At 40.4% G+C, this 24,068-nt stretch overlaps 6 protein-coding genes across 13 annotated transcripts in view; 2 read left to right on the top strand and 4 right to left on the bottom strand.

The window, feature by feature from the left end:
- Positions 1-23,996, top strand: part of LOC103033534 (gamma-crystallin M2) — a 42,723-nt gene extending 18,727 nt beyond the window's left edge. The window contains exon 4 of the mRNA XM_049465933.1: positions 23,888-23,996. Coding sequence (XP_049321890.1) covers positions 23,888-23,927 — 40 coding nt within the window. The 3' untranslated portion in view covers positions 23,928-23,996. The remainder of the gene's footprint in view (positions 1-23,887) is intronic.
- LOC103040661 (astrotactin-2) overlaps positions 1-24,068 on the bottom strand; it is a 1,082,674-nt gene that overhangs the window by 882,630 nt on the left and 175,976 nt on the right. The window lies entirely within an intron of this gene.
- Positions 896-18,330, bottom strand: LOC111191315 (gamma-crystallin M2-like). Of its 5 annotated transcripts, none has more exons than XM_049466070.1 (3): positions 14,355-14,394; positions 1,348-1,590; positions 896-1,244 (listed from the first exon to the last, which is right to left on the bottom strand). In XM_049466070.1, exons 1-3 carry the CDS (start codon positions 14,364-14,366, stop codon positions 969-971), a joined length of 531 nt encoding a protein of 176 aa, XP_049322027.1. In that variant the 5' UTR covers positions 14,367-14,394; the 3' UTR covers positions 896-968. The 5 variants fall into 5 exon arrangements, with proteins under 5 accessions (XP_049322027.1, XP_007252152.2, XP_049322030.1 ...); XM_007252090.4 differs by lacking the exon at positions 14,355-14,394 and adding an exon at positions 1,704-1,762; XM_049466073.1 differs by lacking the exons at positions 896-1,244; positions 1,348-1,590; positions 14,355-14,394 and adding exons at positions 13,426-13,753; positions 14,002-14,244; positions 18,257-18,306.
- LOC111191312 (gamma-crystallin M2-like) lies at positions 3,207-19,688 on the top strand. 4 transcript variants are annotated; one of them, XM_049466034.1, is made up of 3 exons: positions 3,207-3,266; positions 10,258-10,500; positions 10,588-10,887. In XM_049466034.1, the coding sequence occupies exons 1-3, from the start codon at positions 3,255-3,257 to the stop codon at positions 10,861-10,863; spliced, it is 531 nt and encodes a 176-aa protein (XP_049321991.1). In that variant the 5' UTR covers positions 3,207-3,254; the 3' UTR covers positions 10,864-10,887. The 4 variants fall into 4 exon arrangements, with proteins under 4 accessions (XP_049321991.1, XP_049321985.1, XP_049321997.1 ...); XM_049466028.1 differs by lacking the exons at positions 10,258-10,500; positions 10,588-10,887 and adding exons at positions 19,001-19,243; positions 19,347-19,688 and having other exon boundaries at positions 3,236-3,266; XM_049466040.1 differs by lacking the exon at positions 3,207-3,266 and adding an exon at positions 10,105-10,146 and having other exon boundaries at positions 10,588-10,893.
- On the bottom strand, positions 8,512-9,464 carry LOC103036591 (gamma-crystallin M2-like). Its single transcript, XM_022665907.2, has 3 exons — positions 9,362-9,464; positions 9,022-9,264; positions 8,512-8,842 (listed from the first exon to the last, which is right to left on the bottom strand). Exons 1-3 carry the CDS (start codon positions 9,371-9,373, stop codon positions 8,567-8,569), a joined length of 531 nt encoding a protein of 176 aa, XP_022521628.2. The 5' UTR covers positions 9,374-9,464; the 3' UTR covers positions 8,512-8,566.
- On the bottom strand, positions 21,772-22,753 carry LOC103041875 (gamma-crystallin M2-like). The gene is made up of 3 exons (XM_022665921.2): positions 22,702-22,753; positions 22,354-22,596; positions 21,772-22,110 (listed from the first exon to the last, which is right to left on the bottom strand). The coding sequence occupies exons 1-3, from the start codon at positions 22,711-22,713 to the stop codon at positions 21,835-21,837; spliced, it is 531 nt and encodes a 176-aa protein (XP_022521642.2). The 5' UTR covers positions 22,714-22,753; the 3' UTR covers positions 21,772-21,834.

Here is a 24,068-nt window from a genome sequence, read left to right as displayed (position 1 = left end):
GTATTTTTACAGTTACTGGAACAGGGATACTCGTCAGGGTTGAGGGAAATTTGATTGGAGTAAAGAAACACTCCTAATAAAATTTAATCCAGAGCTCTGAGGACCTTGGACTGGGACAAGGGTATACCTTCCATCAAGACCAAAGACATTAAACTATCAAAGCCAAGTCAAAACAGTAGTGGCTTTGAGACACAACAGGATGTCCTTGGGTTACGAAATTATATTTATTAACAAAACCATATATTTATATAACATTTAATCTGATTTTTGACAAAATATAGGGAGTCAACAAACACTGAGGCTTAGTGTTTTGCACATTCGTCTCAAAGTGCTGGGGTCTTTGGTCCAATTCCCTTTTGCATGTTCCTGCCTCAGACCAAAAACTTGAAGATCGGGATACTCTAAATTGCACTGGTGTGTGTAAGTGTGTATGGATTGGCACTCTGTGCTGGGTCAAATCCTCCACCAGGTGGATGGTGGTTGCCGGTTAAGACTAAGCTATGCGTTATTGGTTGCCTATTTTTAAGTGCTGACTGAAAATGGTTGTGTGTAAAACATGATTATAAAGCATCCTTGGATGTCTAGAAAGATGATATATACGTGTAACTTTATTCACTCATAAATCCTGTAAAATATATATTATAATATGATTTATATTGACTTTCAATTAAATGTAGGAAGTGTAATAAATTTGCCTGTGAATTGAGTAAGTAATACTAAGTAATATTTTTGGGATTGAGTTAAATGGGATTTTTGCCAAAGTTTGGTCAATTCTGTCTAACCTTGCAAACAAAGCTGAAATTTCAATGTTTTATGTGAAACATCAGTGAAACATCAGGCACATTTAAATGAAGGTTTCGGTTGAAAAATGATGTAAAATATCAAATACACACTGTTCCACTTTTCAGTTACTGAATATTTTATTGAAAAATGTAGATTTCATGTTGATTTAAGCAGTTGGTCACTTCTTAGTACCAGTCGCTCATGATGCGCCTCATGCTCATGAACCTATTGTTGCCATAGTTGCTGAAGTTCCTGTAGTGTCCGGGTCCGAAGTACCACATCCTGCCCATGTAGTTGGGCTGGTCGTAGAAGAGCCAGTGGCCGTCCATCACGTGGCAGGAACGGCATCCGTGGGACCAGTTGTAGCGGTTCATGAAGTTGTCGCAGTCGTCGCTCATCTCCATCATCTGGCCCATGTAGTTATCCCTCTCGTACATCCTCATCCTGTAGTGTCCACTGTACTGTTGTTTGGAAAAAATAATAATAACGGATAAATAATCCATTACGAACATCACTACAACATCAATATATGTGATTTTAACCTCTAATATCCATCAGTCTTACCCAGGGGATCATACGGCAAGACCTGACCCAGCTGCTGGATCCCCACATGCTCATGTAGTCAGAGTACTCTCCCCTCCTGAAGCAGTACTGGTGACCCATGTAGTTGGGCTGGTCGTAGAACATCCAGCAGCCGCTCATCACCCTGAAGGAGTGGCAGCGGTTCATGTAGGAGGACATGTCGGCGCAGTCTCCACTGCACTCCCAGGAACGTCCCATGAAGTTCCTGTCCTCGTAGAACATAATCTACCAAAGATAAAGCAGTAGAACATCATTAGTTACATTTGGAGAAACAGCAGAACCTCAAAAACAAGTTCTAAAGTTCTAAACTGTGTCCCATGTTGACGTGTCCTGCTTACCCTTCCGTTCATCTTGGCGGTTTTGGTTGTCTGAGCTGTTTCCAACTGGTGACTGACACACTCTGCCTGGTGTTTTAACCCTGGTATTTATACCTGGGTAAAACTAAAGCATAGTGCACCTCCTATTGTCCAATGTCCTGACCAGGCAGAATGTTTGAGTGGTCAACAGAGAAGAGAATTGGTCTCACCTCTTTTTCCATGTGACTGAGTGTCTAGAAGACTTTTTAATGAGTCTCATTTACTGCCTGAACTTGCTTATTCTAAATTCAACTCAGCTTTGTTCATTTTACAGGATAAGAGGGGAAAACCTGGTCCCATTTTATAATAAGTGTCTCTAATACCTACATTAACAATACATGTAATAACTGTGTAACTGCGGTTGACAACATACACATTGTCACACATTAAATACAGTTGTACAGGTAATGCAATTACAGTTGTATATTAGAGTCAGTTAGAAATAGGAGAATATTTGTAATGATTCATAGGATTAAAAAACTGCCCTAATTACATGCCAAACAGTACCTGTTGAAGAAATGTCTATTACATAACATGTACATCTGTATTTTATCTGTACCAATGTGCCCTTCATCCTTAGTTAAACTGTTGTTACATGATTATACAAAGACACTATTATAAAATGGGACCAAAAACCTTCCTATATGATCAATCAAACACTCAAAATACTTACAGTTAGTTGTTATAGTGGTAAACCATTAAAATCATGTTGGTTACTGCTATTGTTTATTTTTATTTGTTATTTGGTATATATATATTTGACTTCCATATTTGTATTCATAGTTTTTTACTCAAAAGAAAATTATTTCCTAACTGTCAGTCAAAATCTAAATAAATATATGATTCCCCAAGTCATTTTGGATACTTTTGATTGGTTCATTTACAATGAAAATGCTAAAAAGTGTAATATTATAAGTGAAAAGTTATACGTTTTGACAGTTTTAAAGTCTTCTTAATGAATAAAACCTTCAGGTACAGAACATTTACGTAAAATTGACCAAACGATTTATTTGACTGACCAGTCTTAAAAACAAAAACAAAAAACATTTTTTTAGCAATTAGTAGCATAACCTAGGAAGATCAATGAAGGTTTCTGTTCTCATAATACTGTTTTAGAAATGGAGCAAAACTTTCATATACATTAATTTACAATTTTCTCCAGAAAACTGCACTGTTCGGACAGTATTTTTTTTTTTTTTGGATGGAAAAATTCAAAACAAAATTCTAAAGACATTTTGAAAGCTGTAATTACAGCCTTTGATGTTAGCCTGCAATCAAGGTAAAAATACACCCAGCCAATAAGTGGGACCATTCAAAGTCTTCTACAGACTTCTAAAGTCTTCTACAGTCACATGGAAAAGAGATGAAAGCTTCTCTGTTGACCACTCCACCACTCTGCCTGGTCAGGGCTTTGGACAATAAGAGGTGCACTATCCCTTTGACTTTAACCAGGTATAAATACCAGGGTTAAAGCACCAGGCAGAGTGTGTCAGTCACCAGTTGGAAACAGCTCAGACAACCAAAACCGCCAAGATGAACGGAAGGGTAAGCAGGACACGTCAACATGGGACACAGTTTAGAACTGTAGAACTTGTTTTTGAGGTTCTGCTGTTTCTCCAAATGTAACTTATGATGTTCTACTGCTTTATCTTTGGTAGATTATGTTCTACGAGGACAGGAACTTCATGGGACGTTCCTGGGAGTGCAGTGGAGACTGCGCCGACATGTCCTCCTACATGAACCGCTGCCACTCCTTCAGGGTGATGAGCGGCTGCTGGATGTTCTACGACCAGCCCAACTACATGGGTCACCAGTACTGCTTCAGGAGGGGAGAGTATTCTGACTACATGAGCATGTGGGGATCCAGCAGCTGGGTCAGGTCTTGCCGTATGATTCCCTGGGTAAGACTGATGGATATTAGAAGTTAAAATCACATATAACGATGATGTATTGATGTTCGGTGAAACCCAGAAGCATTGCTCATAAATTATAATTTTTTTCCACCAACAGTACAATGGATCCTACAGGATGAGGATGTACGAGAGGGATAACTACATGGGCCAGATGATGGAGATGACCAGCGACTGCGACAACTTCATGAACCGTTACAACTGGTCCCATGGCTGCCAGTCCTGCCACGTGATGGACGGCCACTGGCTCTTCTATGACCAGCCCAACTACATGGGCAGGATGTGGTACTTCGGACCCGGACACTACAGGAACTTCAGCAACTGGGGCAACATGAGGTTCATGAGTATGAGGCGCGTCATGAGCGACTGGTACTAAGAAGTGACCAACTGCTTTAATCGATACAAAATATCTATTTTTCAATAAAATGTCCAGTCAATGAAAATGAGCTGTTTGTTTTCTTGATGTTCACCAATACAAAGTGTTCAAAAGGCAACCTACCTACCATATAACACATTATGGACTAGTACAATTTGACGGAAAATGAGCAAGCCTAAATGTAGGTTAGGTTTACGCCAATATATTTCTGACCAATCACAAAGCTAGCTTGCCCCCTTACTTGAACCCTCATTAAAGCCAAATAATGTCAATATAAACTTGGCTGTCCTTTTTTCAAACCTGTTGAACATGATAAGTATATAATGTTAGGATAGCGGGCTTGCTAAATTCCTACTAATGCAATGCAAATTCTGCATTCTTCTTCTTTATGTTGCTAAATGAACATAAAGGAAATGGTGGTGATTGGATAAAAGAGAAAGATATAAAAAGATATAAAAAAGGAAAAACATTGACTCTAATATTCATATTGTTTGTTTTAAACCATGGTAACTTTTGTAAAAAAAATTCCAACTCAATAATTAACTACAAACACACATATCCAAAACGTAATGGGTTATTATTCTGCAAAATTCACTCTTTGTGCATGCTTTTGATGCTCCTTTATTGTAACATCCCAGTACGGAAACCTCTATAGAACCACCCTTGGCACCACCCCTCAATTTTTATCCCTCACCAGAGCCCCAAAAACTAGATCATTTGAAGAAACGTAGTTTTGGTCTGCTGGTTGAGAACCTCAGACCGTACAGAGCAAGATTAGTCGGCAGACTTCGTTTGAGGGAGGGATCTGTACTTACTGTCTGTGGCAAGTCAGTAAATGAGGCAGATGTATGTTATTTTTAATTAATGAGCTTTGTATAAAAGTTTGTTCATATTTTGACATTCAGTACAAGCTTATGATAACGTGTGGTAAACTCTTAGCGTAAACATGGAGCGGCCAGCATTAGCCTTTTTTGCATAAAAATGACAGAACCTTTAAACGGCTCATTCTAATTCTGATTTTTATGTAAAGAACTTCATGAACATGTGTTGTACAGCCTGTATATTTAATTTATATAACTTTTGTAAAAATAGGTATAATATGTCCCCTTAAATGTTAACACTATATAAACTTAATTTGTAGCTGTGTCAATGGACATGGTGTATTTCTTTTTACTTAAAAAGTGGTGAGCACCACAAACTGAGTGATGGGCACCACATACTCAGCGATGAGCACCAGAGAGTAAGTGGTGAGCACCACATATTAAGTGGTGAGCACCTTGTAATGGTGACTAGCAAGCTGTAGTTTCAACTGACAGATGTTCCACAGTGAAATTAAATTTTTAGCTAGATTGTTAGCTTTGTTAGCTAACCTTAAATACTTTTTTTCAGTGTGAAATGTTTTAGCTAATATTAGCTAGTTTGGCTTATGTTAACTACTTTATTTCAGTGTGAAATGTTTTAGCTAATGTTGGCTAGGTTAGCTAATGTTAACTACTTTATTTCAGTGTAAAATGTTTAGCTAACATTAGCTAGGTTAGCTACAGTTAACTACTTTATTTCAGAGTGAAATGTTTTAGCTAATGTTAGCTAGGTTAGCTAATGTTAACTACTTTATTTTAGTGTGAAATGTTTTAGCTAATGTTAGCTAGGTTAGCTAATATTAACTACTTTATTTCAGTGGGGAATGTTTTAGCTAACGTTAGCTAGATTAGCTAATGTTAACTACTTTATTTCAGTGTGGAATCTTTTAGCTATGTAGCTAAACTTAGCTACAAGCCCAGACCTAACGATAGCCGGCTAACTCTTATTAGACGTGCACAAGGCAGGAGGTATCATTTTGTAGAAAAAGCTTTTGGGCACATACACACACACATAGCTGCTACTTTCACTCAAGCCTACAGAGAGCAATGCAGGCCTATTAAGCTAACTCAGTTAGCGTTAGGTTAGCTAGCTAGATATTTGCAAAAGCAGACTACATTAGATCACAAATGGCAGCTAAATAAGTATGATGGATGGAGGATTGCAGAGCATGTGCACAGCAAATTGTAGCAGTCATGTACAAACCAGTGAATATACAGTGAATATATCTGTTGCTCACAACTTAGTGTAACTTAAAATAAAATACACCATGTCCCTTCAGGGGCTGCATAATAAACACTAAGGCTGCGTCCGAAATCGCGTACTTCCATACTAAACAGTATGCAAAAGCAGTATGCGAGATGGGGTAGTGTGTCCGAATGCGCAGTAGGCGAGTTTGAGTACGTGAAAAGTTCCCGGATGACGTACTGCACCAGGAGAGATTTTTAAGTATACAAGCCCAGCACACTTCACCCGCTAATATTTCCCACAATCCACCTGGAGCCGCGCTGAGCTGAGGGACTCGACAGTGAGCGGTATGAGGTGAGGAGATTCAGATATCTAAATTGTTTTGGTTGTTTGTGATATCAGGCTGTGAATGAGAGATTTATGAGGGTTAGTTTAAGTTAAAATAGCGAGTTATAGGTGTGAGGGTTTATTATTAATGCTGTTGCAGACATAATAACTTTATTTTCGTATCTGAACTGCTTTACTGAGCAGCGTTAGCCCTGTGCTACTGAGATCAGTTAGCTTAGCTAGAGTTATCAAACTTATCACAACTCTTTATTAATCTTCTGTTCTACAACACCAGCGTTTACTAACTCACTACAGCCCTGTATACTGCTGCAGTGCTGAGGAGCTGGGGCAGGTTAAACTTAGTACCGAGCAGTCTGTATAAACTCATCTGAGGAAAAAGGCTGCTGGTATCAGAGAGGCTTTTCAACAGACAGACAGACAAACTGGTTGCCAAAAATCACATTCATAAATTATAACCAAAATCTGACCATTTTATTTAATGTTATTAAATAGCTTGCTAACCAGCCAGGATGGTTAGACTTTTGTGTTGTTCAGAATTTATATTATATTTGTTTAATGCCTAAGCTAAACTGATTTAATTTGTGTGTGTTTCAGATTCAACTATCCTGCCAGTAGAGAGAGGATGAAGACAAAGAGAGAGGGAGAAAAATGAACAATAACGAATAAAAAAATAAATAAAACCACTTAAAAGACTTGTCATTCTTGTATTTTGTGGGGAATTTATTTTATTTATTTATTTGGTAGCATATTTTGTTTACATCAGTAATGTATATATGTTGGCCTTTATGTTTAATGCTGTCAGTAAAAGATAATGTATAATTATAAGGATCATGTGTTTTAAATATTTATGCTAGAAAAGGGAATTTTGAGGTGAAATGGTAAGGAAGGAATTAAATAACATTTTGGTATTTATCTTTGAAACTTGCTGATATTTGTTTTGTTGCATATGCAAATATTATTAATATACTTCATGAATATTAAACAAGCTGTTTAATGTATTATTAAATATTTCATATTTGAGGAAAATATTAGTTTTAAGTTTTATTTACAGTCAGTGCTTATTAAATAGGACAGTTTGGGGTTTATTTATAAATAAGAGCTGATTAATGAGGGGATTTTAATTAAATTAATTTGGGTAAAGCTCTGTAAACTGTGCAGCTGGTTCGGAGGGGTGAGAGGTGAAAGGGCGTCAGAGGTAAGATGGTGGATGTAGTGCGTCCGAGGCTGCATGCGTACTGCGGTCTGGCGTACTGAAAAAGCGTACTGCTTTACCCGACGAGCAGTGCGTACTCACCCCAAACCAGTACGTACTGCTTAAGTACGCGATTTCGGACGCAGCCTAAGAAACATTCGATTTTTAAAGTAAGGCTGTACGTTTGAAAGCAATGTTGTATTTGCATTTACTTTCAAAGTTCTTCTCTTAAGATCTCTTTTATAAGTACATAAATATGTTTGTTCATTTTCTTTCATCTGTGTGATCTCCTTCCCTGACATTTCAAATCTAGGTAAAACTAATGAAAACCTTTGTTTTTATATATTTTCTGCTCTGAATTAGAGTCAAAGATGATTTATTTTTCATAATACTTTATAAGAGAAAATGGTTAGATTGTTCATGCCGTTCTAAAACAAAACATACAGTAAATATTAAGAATTTTATGAGTTCATACAACTATTTTGGTTGACTGTGACTTCTGCAGAAATTTGGATAAAGTATCTGACCTTCCAAAAAGATTGCGTACTGAGAGTTTTGGGTTGGTTTGGGTGCTTTGTGTTAATGTCTCGGTTTCCGAGTCCCTGCTCTGCCGCCCAGTTACGTGAGTTCACTACTGGTGGAGAATGTGGATTCAAAACTGGCTCCCTTGTTTTGGGATTCAATGGAGCTTCTCTAATGGAGGTGGAGCCACAAACCCACAAGCTCAGGTGAGGATGTTTAAATAACTAATTTGAGTATATAACATGGGGCAATTTTAAGTTTAAAAATGTAGAGTTTATGTAATAAACATAATACATGAAACTTTTTCTATTCGAGAATTTGTTTTACCAATTATTTGTCCTATTCTAAATGGGAAAAGAAACACTTAGTTTTGATGTTAAGCAAGTAGTCAAGCAATTTCACCTCACTGCACATTTTTATTGAACACTTCTTTATATTTAATATTGATTTCTTAGTACCAGTTGCTCATAATGCGCCTCATACTCATGAACCTCATGTTGCCCCAGTCCCTGAAGCTCCTGTAGTGTCCGGGTCCAAAGTACCACATCCTGCCCATGTAGTTGGGCTGCTCATAGAAGAGCCAGTGGCCGTCCATCACGTGGCAGGACTGACATCCATGGGACCAGTTGTAGCGGGTCATGAAGTTGTCGCAGTCGTCGGTCATCTCCATCATCTGGCCCATGTAGTTATCCCTCTCGTAGACCCTCATTCTGTAGGATCCACTGTACTGTTGTAGGAAATAAACATTTATATGCTGTTATGTTATGGAATTGCAATAAATGTAGTTTTTTTTTTTATGTAGGCTGATTTGTTTATTAAAATCCAATGTTCTTTACCACTGCTAGACATTTTGATCATATGGAAGTGGTTGTTTGGTTAGAGATGTATTATATCTGTAATTCGTACCCAGGGAATCATGCGACAAGACCTGACGCAGTTGTTACATCCCCACATGCTCATGTAGTCAGAATACTCGCCCCTCCTGAAGAAATAATGATGTCCCATGTAGTTGCACTTATCGTAGAACATCCAGCAGCCGCTCATCACCCTGAAGGAGTGGCAGCGACCCATGTAGGAGGACATATCGGAACAGTCTCCATTGCACTCCCAGGAACGGCCCATGAAGTTCCTGTCCTCGTAAAAGACGATCTATCAAAGATAAACCATAATAACATGTAATTATATTTGGAGAGCAGCAGAATCTCAAAATGTCAAATTGTGTCCAATGTTGACGTGTCCATCTTACCTTGCCATTCATCTTGGCGGTTTTGGTTGTCTGAGCTGTTTCCAACTGGTGACTGACACACTCTGCCTGTTGGTGAAACCCTGGTATTTATACCTGGGCAAGGTCAAAAGACACTGAGCCTCTTATTGTCCAAGGCCCTGACCAAGCAGTGGTGGAGCCTTAAACAGAGAAGAGTTACTATGTGCCTCAATATCTAGAAGACTTTTAAAAAGACCCTCTTAATTGAATCCCTGCAAACTTTATAACCTAGTTGTCAAACACTGTCATTTTAGCATTTAAAGTTATTTTGTTATTTATCTTTTCATATTGTTTTGAAGTCTAAAACCACTACAGCATATTTAATATTTTCTATCGTAGGAACAAAGGACATAAATTTCATCTTTAAAGGATATAAAAAATACTTTCTCTTGTTTCAATGTTAAATCTGTTAAACAACCTTAAGCCAAGCAATTGTGGTGGATTTTTATTGACCAGTCAATAAAGAAATTGTGAACAAAATATAGAGAAACAATGAAAGGTACATGTTGACAGTTATGAACAAAAATGTATAGACTTGTAAATGTTAGAGCCCTATTCAAAATCTTTCTAGAGACCATTGAGTCACATGAAAGCTTCTCTGTGGGCCACTTCAGCACTCTGCTTGGTCAGGGCTTTGAACAATAGGAGAAGGTCTGTTCTTTGACTTCAGCCAGGTATAAATACCAGAGTTAAACCACCAGGCAGAGTGTGTCAGTCACCAGTTGGAAACAGCTCAGACAACCAAAACCGCCAAGATGAACGGAAGGGTAAGCAGGACACGTCAACATGGGACACAGTTTAAAACTTTAGAACTTGTTTTTGAGGTTCTGCTGTTTCTCCAAATGTAACTAATGATGTTCTATCTACATCTTTTGTAGATTATGTTCTACGAGGACAGGAACTTCATGGGACGTTCCTGGGAGTGCAGCAGCGACTGCGCCGACATGTCCTCCTACATGAACCGCTGCCACTCCTTCAGGGTGATGAGCGGCTGCTGGATGTTCTACGACCAGTCCAACTACATGGGTCACCAGTACTGCTTCAGGAGGGGAGAGTACTCTGACTACATGAGCATGTGGGGATCCAGCAACTGGGTCAGGTCTTGCCGTATGATTCCCTGGGTAAGATCTCATAATTGTGGCAAATAATTAATTGCATTAATAAATTAAGTTTCAAAAACTTTTAGCATTTTTCTTGTTCCACAACAGTACAATGGATCTTACAGAATGAGGGTCTACGAGAGGGATAACTACATGGGCCAGATGATGGAGATGAGCGACGATTGTGACAACTTCATGAACCGCTACCACTGGTCCCATAGCTGGCAGTCCTGCCACGTGATGGACGGCCACTGGCTGTTCTACGACCAGGCCAACTACATGGGCAGGATGTGGTACTTCGGACCCGGACACTACAGGAACTTCAGCAACTGGGGCAACATGAGGTTCATGAGTATGAGGCGCATCATGAGCGACTGGTACTAAGAAGTGATCAATTGCTTTAATCGAAACAAAAAAAAAAAAAAATCAATAAAATGTTCAGTAACTGAAAGTTTGCTTAGTATGTTTTCTTGACATCCTCCAACACTGAGTGTTCAAAGAACAGTACATTCCGAATACCACATGATAGACTAGTACAAGTTGGGCCTAAAAGGAGCACACGATGCTAGCATGACTAATGGTTTATAATAAACTTTGCTGATTACTTAATATCCAACTAAGTATAATACAAACAAAATCAATATATAAAAATGTGTTTCTTGTGGCATTGACCCAGACTCAAAAATGTTTTTTTAATGGATTAACTAATCTACCCTGACATTTTCAATATGATTACTTAAAATGATCAAAAGAAAAGAAACAAAGACTAAAGAAAACCAACAATGTACCGTATGTTTCGCTACTTTCGCTACACTTTCCTCTATATACCTACGGTTCCTTCAACAACAGAAAGGCAGAGCCACTGAGGTTGTTCCTGATTAGAGCTAGTTAGGGTTCCCACTTAATTGTGAACAAGTTCTCATGAGGGGAACAGAACAAACACTATTCAGGCACAGCTCTTGCTGGAAATGGTAAAAATATGTTGTCTCCTGGCTGGAAGGACCAAAATGAGAGAGAAACTTGTGATTGGGAGCATGGGGGTTAAGATAAAGACTTAGATAGAAGTTAAGTACTTGGGGTTGGTTTTGGGGTTGGGTAATTGGGGTTGGTTTTGGTACTTTCACTACTGGTGGAGAATGCGGACTCAGAACCGGCTTCTTTATTTTGGGATCCACTGGAGATTCTCTACTGTGAGTGGAGCCACCCATCCACAAGCCCAGGTGTAGGGGCTCAGACTACAGCCACCAAGCTCCACCCAGGCCATTCCATTTATAAGCAGAGTCTCCTTTCTGCCTGCTCCTGCCATTATCTCTCAAATTCCTTAGCCATGTCTTTCACTGTGGCTGAGGAACCACCAGACATTATGAGGGTGTCAGAACTTCCAGCTTACCCCAGCTTGTCCAGCCTACTGTCCCTGACTCTGGGCCCATTTTGCTGGGGTGGGGAGGGCTTCTTGAGCCACAGGTAGCTTGAGAAGAAGCTGAGGACTTCCTGTGGCCAGAATGGCTGGATTGGTCCGACTACATAGAACGGAGGACACACACAAGCAGCCACAAAGCAATCATGGAACCAAAGGACAGCCTTTCTACATGGTAAAACCCTTTTCCCTTAACCCGCCTCCATGGCGCCTGTCCAGCCATTGGGCCAACGCTTAATATTCAACCTGGGTGTCTGGAGTATGGCTGGAGGAAGGCCATGCTCATGAGGGAAACACCATAAACCCTATTCAGGCTAGAAGGGCCAGAATGTCACGTCTGGTGCTGTTAGCTCCTCTGTCCCTTCCACACCCAGCTCTAACGGAGGTTCTCAGCTCAACAACTACATTACCCAGAATGCACCACCCGCTGACATCACGCACTCACCTGATCACGTGACACCTCACCTGCTTCCTCCAGGAAGTCCTGAATACTGATTACTGGCACTATAAAAGAGCACTCCACACAAACACCCACGCCGCGTATTGTAGGTTCTCCTCATTACAAAGCGTTCTATTTCTCTTGTCTCAGTTTATCTTGTGTATGACCTTGCCTTTGTTTTCTCGATGCCGATTATTGCCTTTGCCTCTGATATTGGATTGCTTGTGTATTACCTGGACTGTGTTTTCACTACTGCCTCTTGGATTACCTCTGACATTGGATCTCTCGTGTATGAACTCTGGACTGTCTCTCGTTTATGGTATGGTTTTGTCTACATTGCTCTGGTTTCTGGTGATTAACTGTTTTCTGTATCAACCACGTATTACATCTGTTTATTTTTATAATAAACATATATTTTCATCAGTATCTCATCTCAAGTATGCTCATCATGACACAGAAATAACTAGTGTTAAACGAAATACTTAAAAGAAAGTTGAGTATTGGGGGTTTGGGTTGAGTTTTGGGTGATTTGTGTAAATAAACATTGGCTGTCTCGGTTTCTAAGTAGTTGGCCTTTCCCCGGACTGACATTGGGATTAGTGTAGAATGCAAGACCCTTTGTTTTAGGATCCACTAGGTGTGGAGCCACCCTTCCGTAAGCACTGATGAAGAGGCTCAGAGCACAGCCGCCAAGCTCCACCCAGCCGACCCCCTATACAAGCAAAGACTACCGTGTGGTGTTTTACTTTCGGTGCTCTCCTCCTACTATCTTTTTTACAACAAATCCATGTTATTTTTCTCTCTATACCCTCCGTATGTCCTCTGTTCTCTCCTTTCTTGTCATATTTTATAGTTTGGTTTAAAAAGGGAAACTTATCTTTATATATTTCCAGCTCCAATGAGGAACACAGGATCACTAATTTAAAAAAAAAAAAAAAAAAAAGCTTTGTGGGTGATTTCAAAAGAGACTTTAAGAATTTCGCCAGTCAGCAATTTTGATATTTGGTTTGATGATTACTTGCCCCATCTCCAATGAACAAGGAAAAGAACACTTAGTATTCATATATATCAAAGAGGACACCATGCATAATTTCAATTATTAAACATTTTATTGAAAATGTATTTATATGGATTTCAACTTCTTAGTACCAGTCACTCATGACGCGCCTCATACTCATGAACCTCATGTTGCCCCAATTCCTGAAGTTCCTGTAGTGTCCGGGTCCGAAGTACCACATCCTGCCCATGTAGTTGGGATGCTCGTACATCATCCAGTGGCCGTCCATCACGTGGCAGGACATGCAGCCATGGGACCAGTTGTAGCGGTTCATGAAGTTGTCGCAGTCACCTGTCATCTCCATCATCTGGCCCATGTAGTTATCCCTCTCGTACATCCTCATCCTGTAGGATCCACTGTACTGTTGGAGAGATACAACAACTTTGTGGTTATTAAACTATAAGATTAGGTGTTGAACATTAAGATTTATTAATGTACTGTACCATTCCCTAACTAGCTTTAATGGAACTAATAATAGCTTTGATATTTGCAGGTTTATTCCAAGGTAATCCAGTCAAATTAAACTGAATAAAAAACTTTACATTTCATAATTCAACAAATATTTTTCTATCCTAATCACAATAAATTGTTGTTGTCTGGAAACCTTACCCAGGGGATCATACGGCAAGACCTGACCCAGTTGTTGCATCCCCACATGTTCATGTAGTCACCATACTCGCCCCTCCTGAAGCAGTACTGGTGTCCCATGTAGTTGCACTGATCGTAGAACATCCAGCAGCCGCTCATCACCCTGAAGGAGTGGCAGCGACCCATGTAGGAGGACATGTCGGCGCAGTCTCCACTGCACTCCCAGGAACGTCCCATGAAGTTCCTGTCCTCGTAAAAGACGATCTGTCAAATATAACCCATAGTCAAATACAAAATTATATTTGGAGAACAGCAGAATCTCAAAAAAGTTCAAAAGTTCTAAACTGTGTCTCATGTTGACGTGTCCTGCTTACCTTTCCGTTCATCTTGGCGGTTTGGGTTGCCTGAGCTGTTTCCAACTGGTGACTGACACACTCTGCCTGGTGCTTTAACCCTGGTATTTATACCTGGGCAAATTCAAAAGGCAGAGAACCTCTTGTTGTCAAAAGCCATGACCGAGCAGCGGAGCCATGAATGGAGAAGAGTTTCCATGTGCCTCAATATTTAGAAGACTTTTGAAAAGATCCTCTTCACCTATTTTATATTAAATCCCTGCAAACACTTTCTTATGGTTCTGAAGTAAAAAAACACAGCAGAATATTTTATATTTGTTATTTTCCAAAGACATAAAATTGCATTTTTACAGGAGATCAAAAATATATTTTTCTATTTCAGTGCAATATAGTGTAACATGACTTTAAGTCAAGCACTCTTGTTGGATTTTATTGACCAGCCAATCAAGAAAATGTAAAAAAAAAAGAATAAATATATATATATATATATATATAATGAAACGAAAAAATGTACATGTTGACAGTTATGAACAAAAATGTATAGACTTGTAAATGTTAGTGCCCCATTCAAAATCTTTCTAGAGACCATTGAGTCACATGAAAGCTTCTCTGTGGGCCACTCCAGCACTCTGCTTGGTCAGGGCTTTGAACAATAGGAGAAGCTCTGTTCTTTGACTTTAACCAGGTATAAATACCAGGGTTAAAGCACCAGGTAGAGTGTGTCAGTCACCAGTTGGAAACAGCTCAGACAACCAAAACTGCCAAGATGAACGGAAGGGTAAGCAGGACACGTCAACATGGGACACAGTTTAGAACTTTAGAACTTGTTTTTGAGGTTCTGCTGTTTCTCCAAATGTAATTAATGATGTTCTACTGCTTTATCTTTGGTAGATTATGTTCTACGAGGACAGGAACTTCATGGGACGTTCCTGGGAGTGCAGCAGCGACTGCGCCAACATGTCCTCCTACATGAACCGCTGCCACTCCTTCAGGGTGATGAGCGGCTGCTGGATGTTCTACGACCAGCCCAACTACATGGGTCACCAGTACTGCTTCAGGAGGGGAGAGTACTCTGACTACATGAGCATGTGGGGATCCAGCAACTGGGTCAGGTCTTGCCGTATGGTCCCCTGGGTAAGAATTTTAAATATTAGATATTTTTATTTAAACAACATTTTGATTGCAAACAATTCGGTGCACTAATTCCAATATCTTTCTGTTTTGCCTCCTAAAGTACAACGGACACTACAGAATGAGGGTCTATGAGAGGGATAACTACATGGGCCAGATGATGGAGATGAGCGACGATTGTGACAACTTTATGAACCGTTACCACTGGTCCCATAGCTGGCAGTCCTGCCATGTGATGGACGGCCACTGGCTCTTTTATGACCAGCCCAACTACATGGGCAGGATGTGGTACTTTGGACCCGGACACTACAGGAACTTCAGCAACTGGGGCAACATGAGGTTCATGAGTATGAGGCGCATCATGAGCGACTGGTACTAAGAAGTGATCATTTGCTTTAATTGATACAAAATTCCCATTTCTCAATAAAATGTTCAGTAACTGAAAGTTTGCTTAGTGTGTTTTCCTGACTATCACCAACACTGTTCAACAAGTGTTCAAGGAATAGTACACAACAAATACCACATGATGGACTAGTACAATTTGACTTTAGGGTGGGCCTAAAAGTAGCACAAAATGCTAGCATGAGTGTGGGAGCAGCTGACCTATGGCACTGTATCACTTTCCTTCCTTAGCCCACTGTGAAACTTATGTCTATATTTAAGGTGTAACACAGATATCAGAACCTCAGTAAAATCTAAAATTGTAAATCTAAAAAATGTTCGTCTGCATATTATGGCCATCCGCGCACCGTTCTTAGAGCAGTTTGAAAAAAACATTTTTCTCATTTTTGAGGACTTTTTTATGGATTAAATAATGAACTGTCCTATCCGAGTGGGATTTTATTCCTATCTGGAACGACAACGTATGTGTTTTTCTCAGACATCCTCTGAGAAAATTACAAGCTGAATGACCTATTATTTTTCACTGAACTCTGTGGTCCTCCTCTAATTTTAGTCCCATTTGGACTCATAATACTTAACCAACCAAAACGTGCACGTCACCCCACTTCTCATTGAGCTCTATTGGCTATCAGTTGCTGCTCATATCAAATTCAAAGCCCTTAAAATCGCCTACAAGGTGATGACAGAACAGCTCCTTCCTACCTGCACTGATCACCCCTGAAGGCTTACGCTACCTCCCAGCCACTGAGCTCCTCCAATGAACATTGCCTTGCTTTGCCAAACACTCACACAAAGCAATGCAGACTGTTCTTCTACAGAGTTCCCCAATGGTGGAACAAACTACCTTCCACTATCAGATCAGAAGAATCTCTCGCTATCTTTAAGAAACTCCTGAAGACAGAGCTCTTCAAAGAGCACTTACTCTCCTAACACCTCTAACTACTTCTAAACTTATTCCTTCTTCCCCTCCTTTACTCCTCTATCCCATTATTTCCCTTTGACCTCCTCTAAGCCTTATCTAAAGATGTTGCAGTATGAGCAGAGGCTACTGTGTGATGTTTTACAAATAGGTAAAATAGCGCTATGTTTTCCAAAGAAACAATTAAAAAGTATTTACTTTCAGTGGTCTCCTCCTACTATCTCTTTTAAGTAAACCTGTGTTATTTTTCTCTCTACACCTTAAGGACGTATATCCTATTTTTTTTCAGTTTAAAAAGGAAAGGTTATCTTCATATTTTCCCTGCTCTAAAGAAAAGTACAAGATCACTGATGTTTTACAGTAGTTTGTGACTGATTGCAAAAGAGAGTTCAAGAAACAAACTTAAATGAAATATGTGAAGATTCAGTCAAATTTCACCAATTTTGGTTTGCCCATTACTTGCTCCATCCCCATTTAATAAAGAACACTCAGTATTGATCTATATCAAAGACAACACAATGCAAAGTTTAAATTATTAAACATTTTATTGAAAATGTTACATTTTATAGGAATTTCAACATGCTACTTCTTAGTACCAGTCACTCATGACACGCCTCATACTCATGAACCTCATGTTGCCCCAGTTCCTGAAGCTCCTGTAGTGTCCGGGTCCGAAGTACCACATCCTGCCCATGTAGTTGGGATGCTCGTACATCATCCAGTGGCCGTCCATCACGTGGCAGGACTGGCAGCCGTTGGACCAGTTGTAGTGGCTCATAAAGTTATCACAGTCGCCGGTCATCTCCATCATCTGGCCCATGTAGTTATCTCTATCGTACATCCTCATCCTGTAGGATCCACTGTACTGTTGGATTAATACAACAACAACTCTATGGTTATTAAATTATAAGATTAAGTGCTAAACATTAAGATTTATTAGCATACCATTACCATTACCATACCATACCATTACCTAATTAGTTTTAATGGAACTAATGAAAGTTATGATAATCACAGGTTTATTTCAAAGTAATCCAAAAAAATTAAACTGAATTAAAAAGTTTTTCTCTCATAATTCAACAAATATTTTATTTATTACAGATATCTAATATCTTGAATTCTTACCGAGGGGATCATACGGCAAGACCTGACCCAGTTGTTACATCCCCACATGCTCATGTAGTCACCGTACTCGCCCCTCCTGAAGCAGTACTGGTGTCCCATGTAGTTGCACTGATCGTAGAACATCCAGCAGCCGCTCATCACCCTGAAGGAGTGGCAGCGGTTCATGTAGGAGGACATGTCGGAGCAGTCTCCATTGCACTCCCAGGAACGTCCCATGAAGTTCCTGTCCTCGTAAAAGACGATCTATCAAAAATAAACCATAATCAAACATAATTAGGTTTGGAGAACAGCAGAATCTTTAAAAATATGTTCCAAACTGTGTCCCATGTTGACGTGTCCTGCTTACCTTTCCGTTCATCTTGGCAGTTTTGGTTGTCTGAGCTGTTTCCAACTGGTGACTGACACACTCTGCCTGGTGCTTTAACCCTGGTATTTATACCTGGGTAAAGTTAAGGGAGAGGGTGCCTCTTATTGTCCGAAGCCCTGACCAATCAGAGAGGTGAAACCGTGAATAGACAAAAGCTTTCATGTGTACACATGCCACAGTGTCTAGAAGACTTTTGAATGGATGCTGCTTGCTAATTTTAAACTGAATGCTTACAAACTGTGCAGCCTAATTGTCAAAAAACATGATTTTAGCTTATAAAGTTACTTAGATCTTTTTTTTTTTGTAGAATTGATGAGAAAGTCTAAACTGACTCTACAACACACAACAAATTTACCATAGCTTTCTTTGAAAATGTAAAGATTTGTAACTGCTAAAGCCCCATTCAAATCCTTCTAGAGACTAGTGAGTCACATGAAAGAGAGCTTCTGTCACTCAACCACTCTGCTTGGTCAGGGCTTTAAACAATAGGAGAAGCTCCATCCTTTGATTTTAACTAGGTATAAATACCAGGGTTAAAGCACCAGGCAGAGTGTGTCAGTCACCAGTTGGAAACAGCTCAGACAACCAAAACCGCCAAGATGAACGGAAGGGTAAGCAGGACACGTCAACATGGGACACAGTTTAGAACTTAAGAACTTGTTTTTGAGATTCTGCTGTTCTCCAAATGTAATTAATGGTATTCTACTGCTTTATCTTTGGTAGATTATGTTCTACGAGGACAGGAACTTCATGGGACGTTCCTGGGAGTGCAGCAGCGACTGCGCCGACATGTCCTCCTACATGAACCGCTGCCACTCCTTCAGGGTGATGAGCGGCTGCTGGATGTTCTACGACCAGCCCAACTACATGGGTCACCAGTACTGCTTCAGGAGGGGAGAGTACTCTGACTACATGAGCATGTGGGGATCCAGCAACTGGGTCAGGTCTTGCCGTATGGTCCCTTGGGTAAGATTTTAATATGTTTAATATGTTAGATAACTTAAACGACATAACGGTGGCCAACAATTCAGTGCACTATTTCCAATATCATTCTTATTGCCTCCAACAGTACAACGGACAGTACAGAATGAGGGTCTATGAGAGGGATAACTACATGGGCCAGATGATGGAGATGAGTGACGATTGTGACAACTTCATGAACCGCTACCACTGGTCCCATGGCTGGCAGTCCTGCCACGTGATGGACGGCCACTGGCTCTTCTACGACCAGCCCAACTACATGGGCAGGATGTGGTACTTCGGACCCGGACACTACAGGAACTTCAGTAACTGGGGCAACATGAGGTTCATGAGTATGAGGCGCATCATGAGCGACTGGTACTAAGAAGTGATCAATTGCTTAAATCGATACAAAATACCCATTTTCCAATAAAATGTTCAGTCACTAAAAGTTTGCCGAGTGCGTTTTTTTGACATTTACTAACGCTGAGTGTTCAAAAAATAGTGCATACCAAATACCACATGATAGACTAGTATGTCTTGATGAATAGTTGGCGGGCCTAAATTTATCTCAAGTTTATGTCAGCATATCTTTGGCCAATCACAATTCCAGCATGATTGTGGGACCGAATGACCTACAGAACAGTCTCCCTTTCCATCCTTAGCCCAATTTGGATCTTTTCTCTATATTTAAGGTGTAACTCAAATATCAGCAGCTCAATAAAATCTAAACTTCACCCACATTTTAAAGTAATAAGCTTAAATACACAGCTTTTCGCTCTCATGACTGTGGCAGCTGCATTTGTAATGTAAACACTTTATTGTTCTTCAGTAACTGGGCTGTCAATCATGCATGTTCATCTAAATGCCCACACCATTGTTAGAGTCTGATTTCTGAGGAGTTTTATCACATTTGTGCCATGTTTCAGAGACTCACATCTGAGTTTCATCTCTTGGCATTTAATAAAATAACTATTTTGTCCAATGCCATGCACCGTAATTGCACTTCAGGCAAGGGTTTCCACGCAGACCCATGTAAACACAACAACCGGTGGAAATGGAGGAGCTACTGAACGCTATGTCATGTGATCGAGAAAGCTAAAAAACTCACTGGTCCTCCTGTTTTTTTTTTTTTATTACAGTCCAGATGCAAGAGTTTTGTCATTGAGTAGAAGTAGGAAATATTTTTTCAGATGTTCCCCTGAGAAACTAATCCTGTCCGGGTAGGGCTTAACTCACCCTTTTCAATATGATTACTTAAAATAATCAAAATAAAAGAAACAAAGTCTAAAGAAAACCACACATGTATTTAATATTTTCTCTTTATGCCTATAGTGCCTTTAACAATGGGAAGGTAGAACCATTGAGTTTGTTTCTGGTTAGGGATGGATAGTGTTCTCCCTTAATTGTGGGCAGATTCTGCTCATGAGGGGGATGGTACAAACAATATTTAAGTGTTCTCACTAATGGTGGAGAATGTAGGCTCACACTGGCTCCTTTGCTGGAGCTTCCTGGGCTATACTGAGTGAGTGGAGCCACCCACCCACAAGTCCAGGTGTATTGGTTCAGACTACAGCCACTAAGCTCCACCAAACCCACTCCCTCTATAAGCAGAGTCTCACTCCTGTTCCTGGCTGAACCTCCATCAATGGCCATTTCAAGGCCTTTGGGGTCCCTAAGCAAAATGGACCACCACATCCTCCACAACTGTTCTAGTTTGTTAACTAGCATTGACTGCCAGCCAGGTGGATAAAATGTCAAACATGGGTCTAATTTATTCAATGTTAATCATCAGTTACTACTGTCATGTTTCCTTATTCTTTTCTATCATTTCTTTTCAAGCATCCCAAAGAATTACTACTCTGCTTATGAAGTTTCTTATTTTTCCCAGATGCAGGAATCATGAACGTTGCTGGATGACTATTGTCAGCAACTTGTGGGAGGAGCCCCCTTGAGGGGGATTATGATAATTATAACAGTATTGTTGTACTTTCCTGCATTGACTCTCACATAATTTAAAGAGGCGTAACTGATTGATTTGCTTGCCTTGTTGCAATGGACCTGTCTCTACGTGCTGCCAAACCCATTGAGCTGGTGGCTCCTCCTTCTTGTGATTCATCACATTTTACAGCACACTGCCCCCTCTTTGTTCCATCCCTAACCACATCCATTCTGCCTTGCCTGTCGCCTATCTCTCAAATCCTTTACCCATGTCTCTCACTGTGGCTGAGGAACCTCTGGATGTTCTGAGGGTGTCAGAACTGCCAGTTTATCCAGAGTTTGTAACTGTCCACATGCCCAGGCCTATTGCTCCTGACTCTGGGCCACATTTGTGGGGGTGGGGAGTGCATCTTGGAAGGCTGGATTGAATGGCTGGATTGGCTTGCAGGGTCAGCAATGCCACATGACCAAGAGAATGTGATTTTGTTATGGCTGGCAAATCTGGTTTAAGAATTTTGCTAGTCAACAATTTGACATTCGGTTCTCCGATTACTTGTCCTATTGATTAATATCAAAGTTGACACCATGCAAAGTTTCAATTATTAAACATTTTATTGAAAATCTCATATTTTATAAGCATTTTAACATGCTACTTCTTAGTACCAGTCGCTCATGACGCGCCTCATACTCATGAACCTCATGTTGCCCCAGTTGCTGAAGTTCCTGTAGTGTCCAGGTCCGAAGTACCACATCTTGCCCATGTAGTTAGGATGCTCGTACATCATCCAGTGTCCGTCCATCACGTGGCAGGACATGCAGCCATGGGACCAGTTGTAGCGGTTCATGAAGTTATCACAGTCGCCGGTCATTTCCATCATCTGACCCATGTAGTTATCCCTCTCGTACATCCTCATCCTGTAGGATCCACTGTACTGTTGGAGTGATAAAACAACTTATAATTATTCAATTATAAGATGAAGTGCTGAACGTGAAGATTTATCAACATACTGTGACATTCCCTAATAAAGGCTTTGATAATTAGAGGTTTCTTCCAAGGTAATCCAGTCAAATTAAATTTAATTCAATGTTTACCTTTCATAATCAACAAATATTTTCTATCATAATCAATTTTAATGGTTGTTACGTTAAAGATTTCTAATGTCTTAAAATCTTACCCAGGGGATCATGCGGCAAGACCTGACCCAGTTGTTACATCCCCACATACTCATGTAGTCACCGTACTCGCCCCTCCTGAAGCAGTACTGATGACCCATGTAGTTGCACTGATCGTAGAACATCCAGCAGCCGCTCATCACCCTGAAGGAGTGGCAGCGATCCATGTAGGAGGACATGTCGGAGCAGTCTCCATTGCACTCCCAGGAACGTCCCATGAAGTTCCTGTCCTCGTAAAAGACGATCTATCAAGGACATACCATAATCACATACATAATTAGATTTAAAGAACAGCAAAATCTCTAAAAAGATGTTCCAAACTGTGTCCCATGTTGACATATCGTGCTTACCTTGCCGTTCATCTTGGCGTTTTGGTTGTCTGAGCTGTTTCCAACTGGTGACTGACACACTCTTCCTGGTGCTTTAACCCTGGTATTTATACCTGGGCAAAGTCAAAACACAGAGAACCTCTTATTGTCCAAAGCCCTGACCAAGCTGAATGGTGCAGCTGGTGAATAGACAAGAGCTTCCATCTGTACTCCACATGCCACAATGTCTAGAAGACTTTAGAATGAATCCTGCTTGATAACTTTAAATGTAAAGGATTCTAACTGCTAAGGCCCCATTCATAATCCTTCTAGAGACTATTGACTCACATGGAAGAGAGGCGAAAGCTTCTCTGTTGACCACTCCAGCTCTCTGCCTGGTCAGGACTTTGAACAATAAGAGGCACCCTCCCTTGACTTTACCAGGTATAAATACCAGGGTTAAACCACGGGGCAGAGTGTGTCAGTCACCAGTTGGAAACAGCTCAGACAACCAAAACCGCCAAGATGAACGGAAGGATAAGCAGGACACGTCAACATGGGACACAGTTTAGAACTTTAGAACTAGTTTTTCAGGTTCTGCTGTTCTCCAAATTTAATTAATGATGTTCTACTGCTTTATCTTTGGTAGATTATGTTCTACGAGGACAGGAACTTCATGGGACGTTCCTGGGAGTGCAGCAGCGACTGCGCCGACATGTCCTCCTACATGAACCGCTGCCACTCCTTCAGGGTGATGAGCGGCTGCTGGATGTTCTACGATCAGCCCAACTACATGGGTCACCAGTACTGCTTCAGGAGGGGAGAGTACTCTGACTACATGAGCATGTGGGGATCCAGCAGCTGGGTCAGGTCTTGCCATATGGTTCCCTGGGTAAGATTTTAATAGATTAGATCTTTTAATTTAAACAACACTACGATGGCCAACAATTTGGTGCACTAATTCTAACATCTTTCTATGTTGCCACCAACAGTACAACGGATCCTACAGAATGAGGGTCTACGAGAGGGATAACTACATGGGCCAGATGATGGAGATGAGCGATTACTGCGACAACTTCATGAACCGCTACCACTGGTCCCATGGCTGGCAGTCCTGGCACTTGATGGACGGCCACTGGCTCTTCTACGACCAGCCCAACTACATGGGCAGGATGTGGTACTTCGGACCCGGACACTACAGGAACTTCAGGAACTGGGGCAACATGAGGTTCATGAGTATGAGGCGCATCATGAGCGACTGGTACTAAGAAGCTATCAGTTGCTTAAATTGACACAAAATATCAATTTTTCAATAAATTGTCTAGTAACTAAAAAAATACTGTGTTTTCTTGATATTAACCATTATTGAGTGTTAGAAAATCACGAAATATCACATTTCACAAAATATC

The sequence above is a fragment of the Astyanax mexicanus genome, chromosome 1, assembly GCF_023375975.1.
Source record: "Astyanax mexicanus isolate ESR-SI-001 chromosome 1, AstMex3_surface, whole genome shotgun sequence".
Classification (NCBI taxonomy): domain Eukaryota; kingdom Metazoa; phylum Chordata; class Actinopteri; order Characiformes; family Acestrorhamphidae; genus Astyanax; species Astyanax mexicanus.
This window is presented reverse-complemented; position numbering and strand designations above follow the sequence as displayed.

Coding starts and splice junctions, on each gene's coding strand:
- LOC111191315 (XM_022665915.2), bottom strand. Junction 17,651..17,910: donor CTTGCCGTATGATCCCCTCG/GTAAGAATTCAA, acceptor TTAATCCAACAG/TACAGTGGATCCTACAGGAT.
- LOC103036591 (XM_022665907.2), bottom strand. Junction 8,843..9,021: donor CTTGTCGCATGATTCCCTGG/GTACGAATTACA, acceptor TTCCTACAACAG/TACAGTGGATCCTACAGAAT.
- LOC103041875 (XM_022665921.2), bottom strand. Junction 22,111..22,353: donor CTTGCCGCATGATCCCCTGG/GTAAGATTTTAA, acceptor TCACTCCAACAG/TACAGTGGATCCTACAGGAT.
- LOC111191312 (XM_049466028.1), top strand. Junction 19,244..19,346: donor CTTGCCGTATGGTCCCTTGG/GTAAGATTTTAA, acceptor TGCCTCCAACAG/TACAACGGACAGTACAGAAT.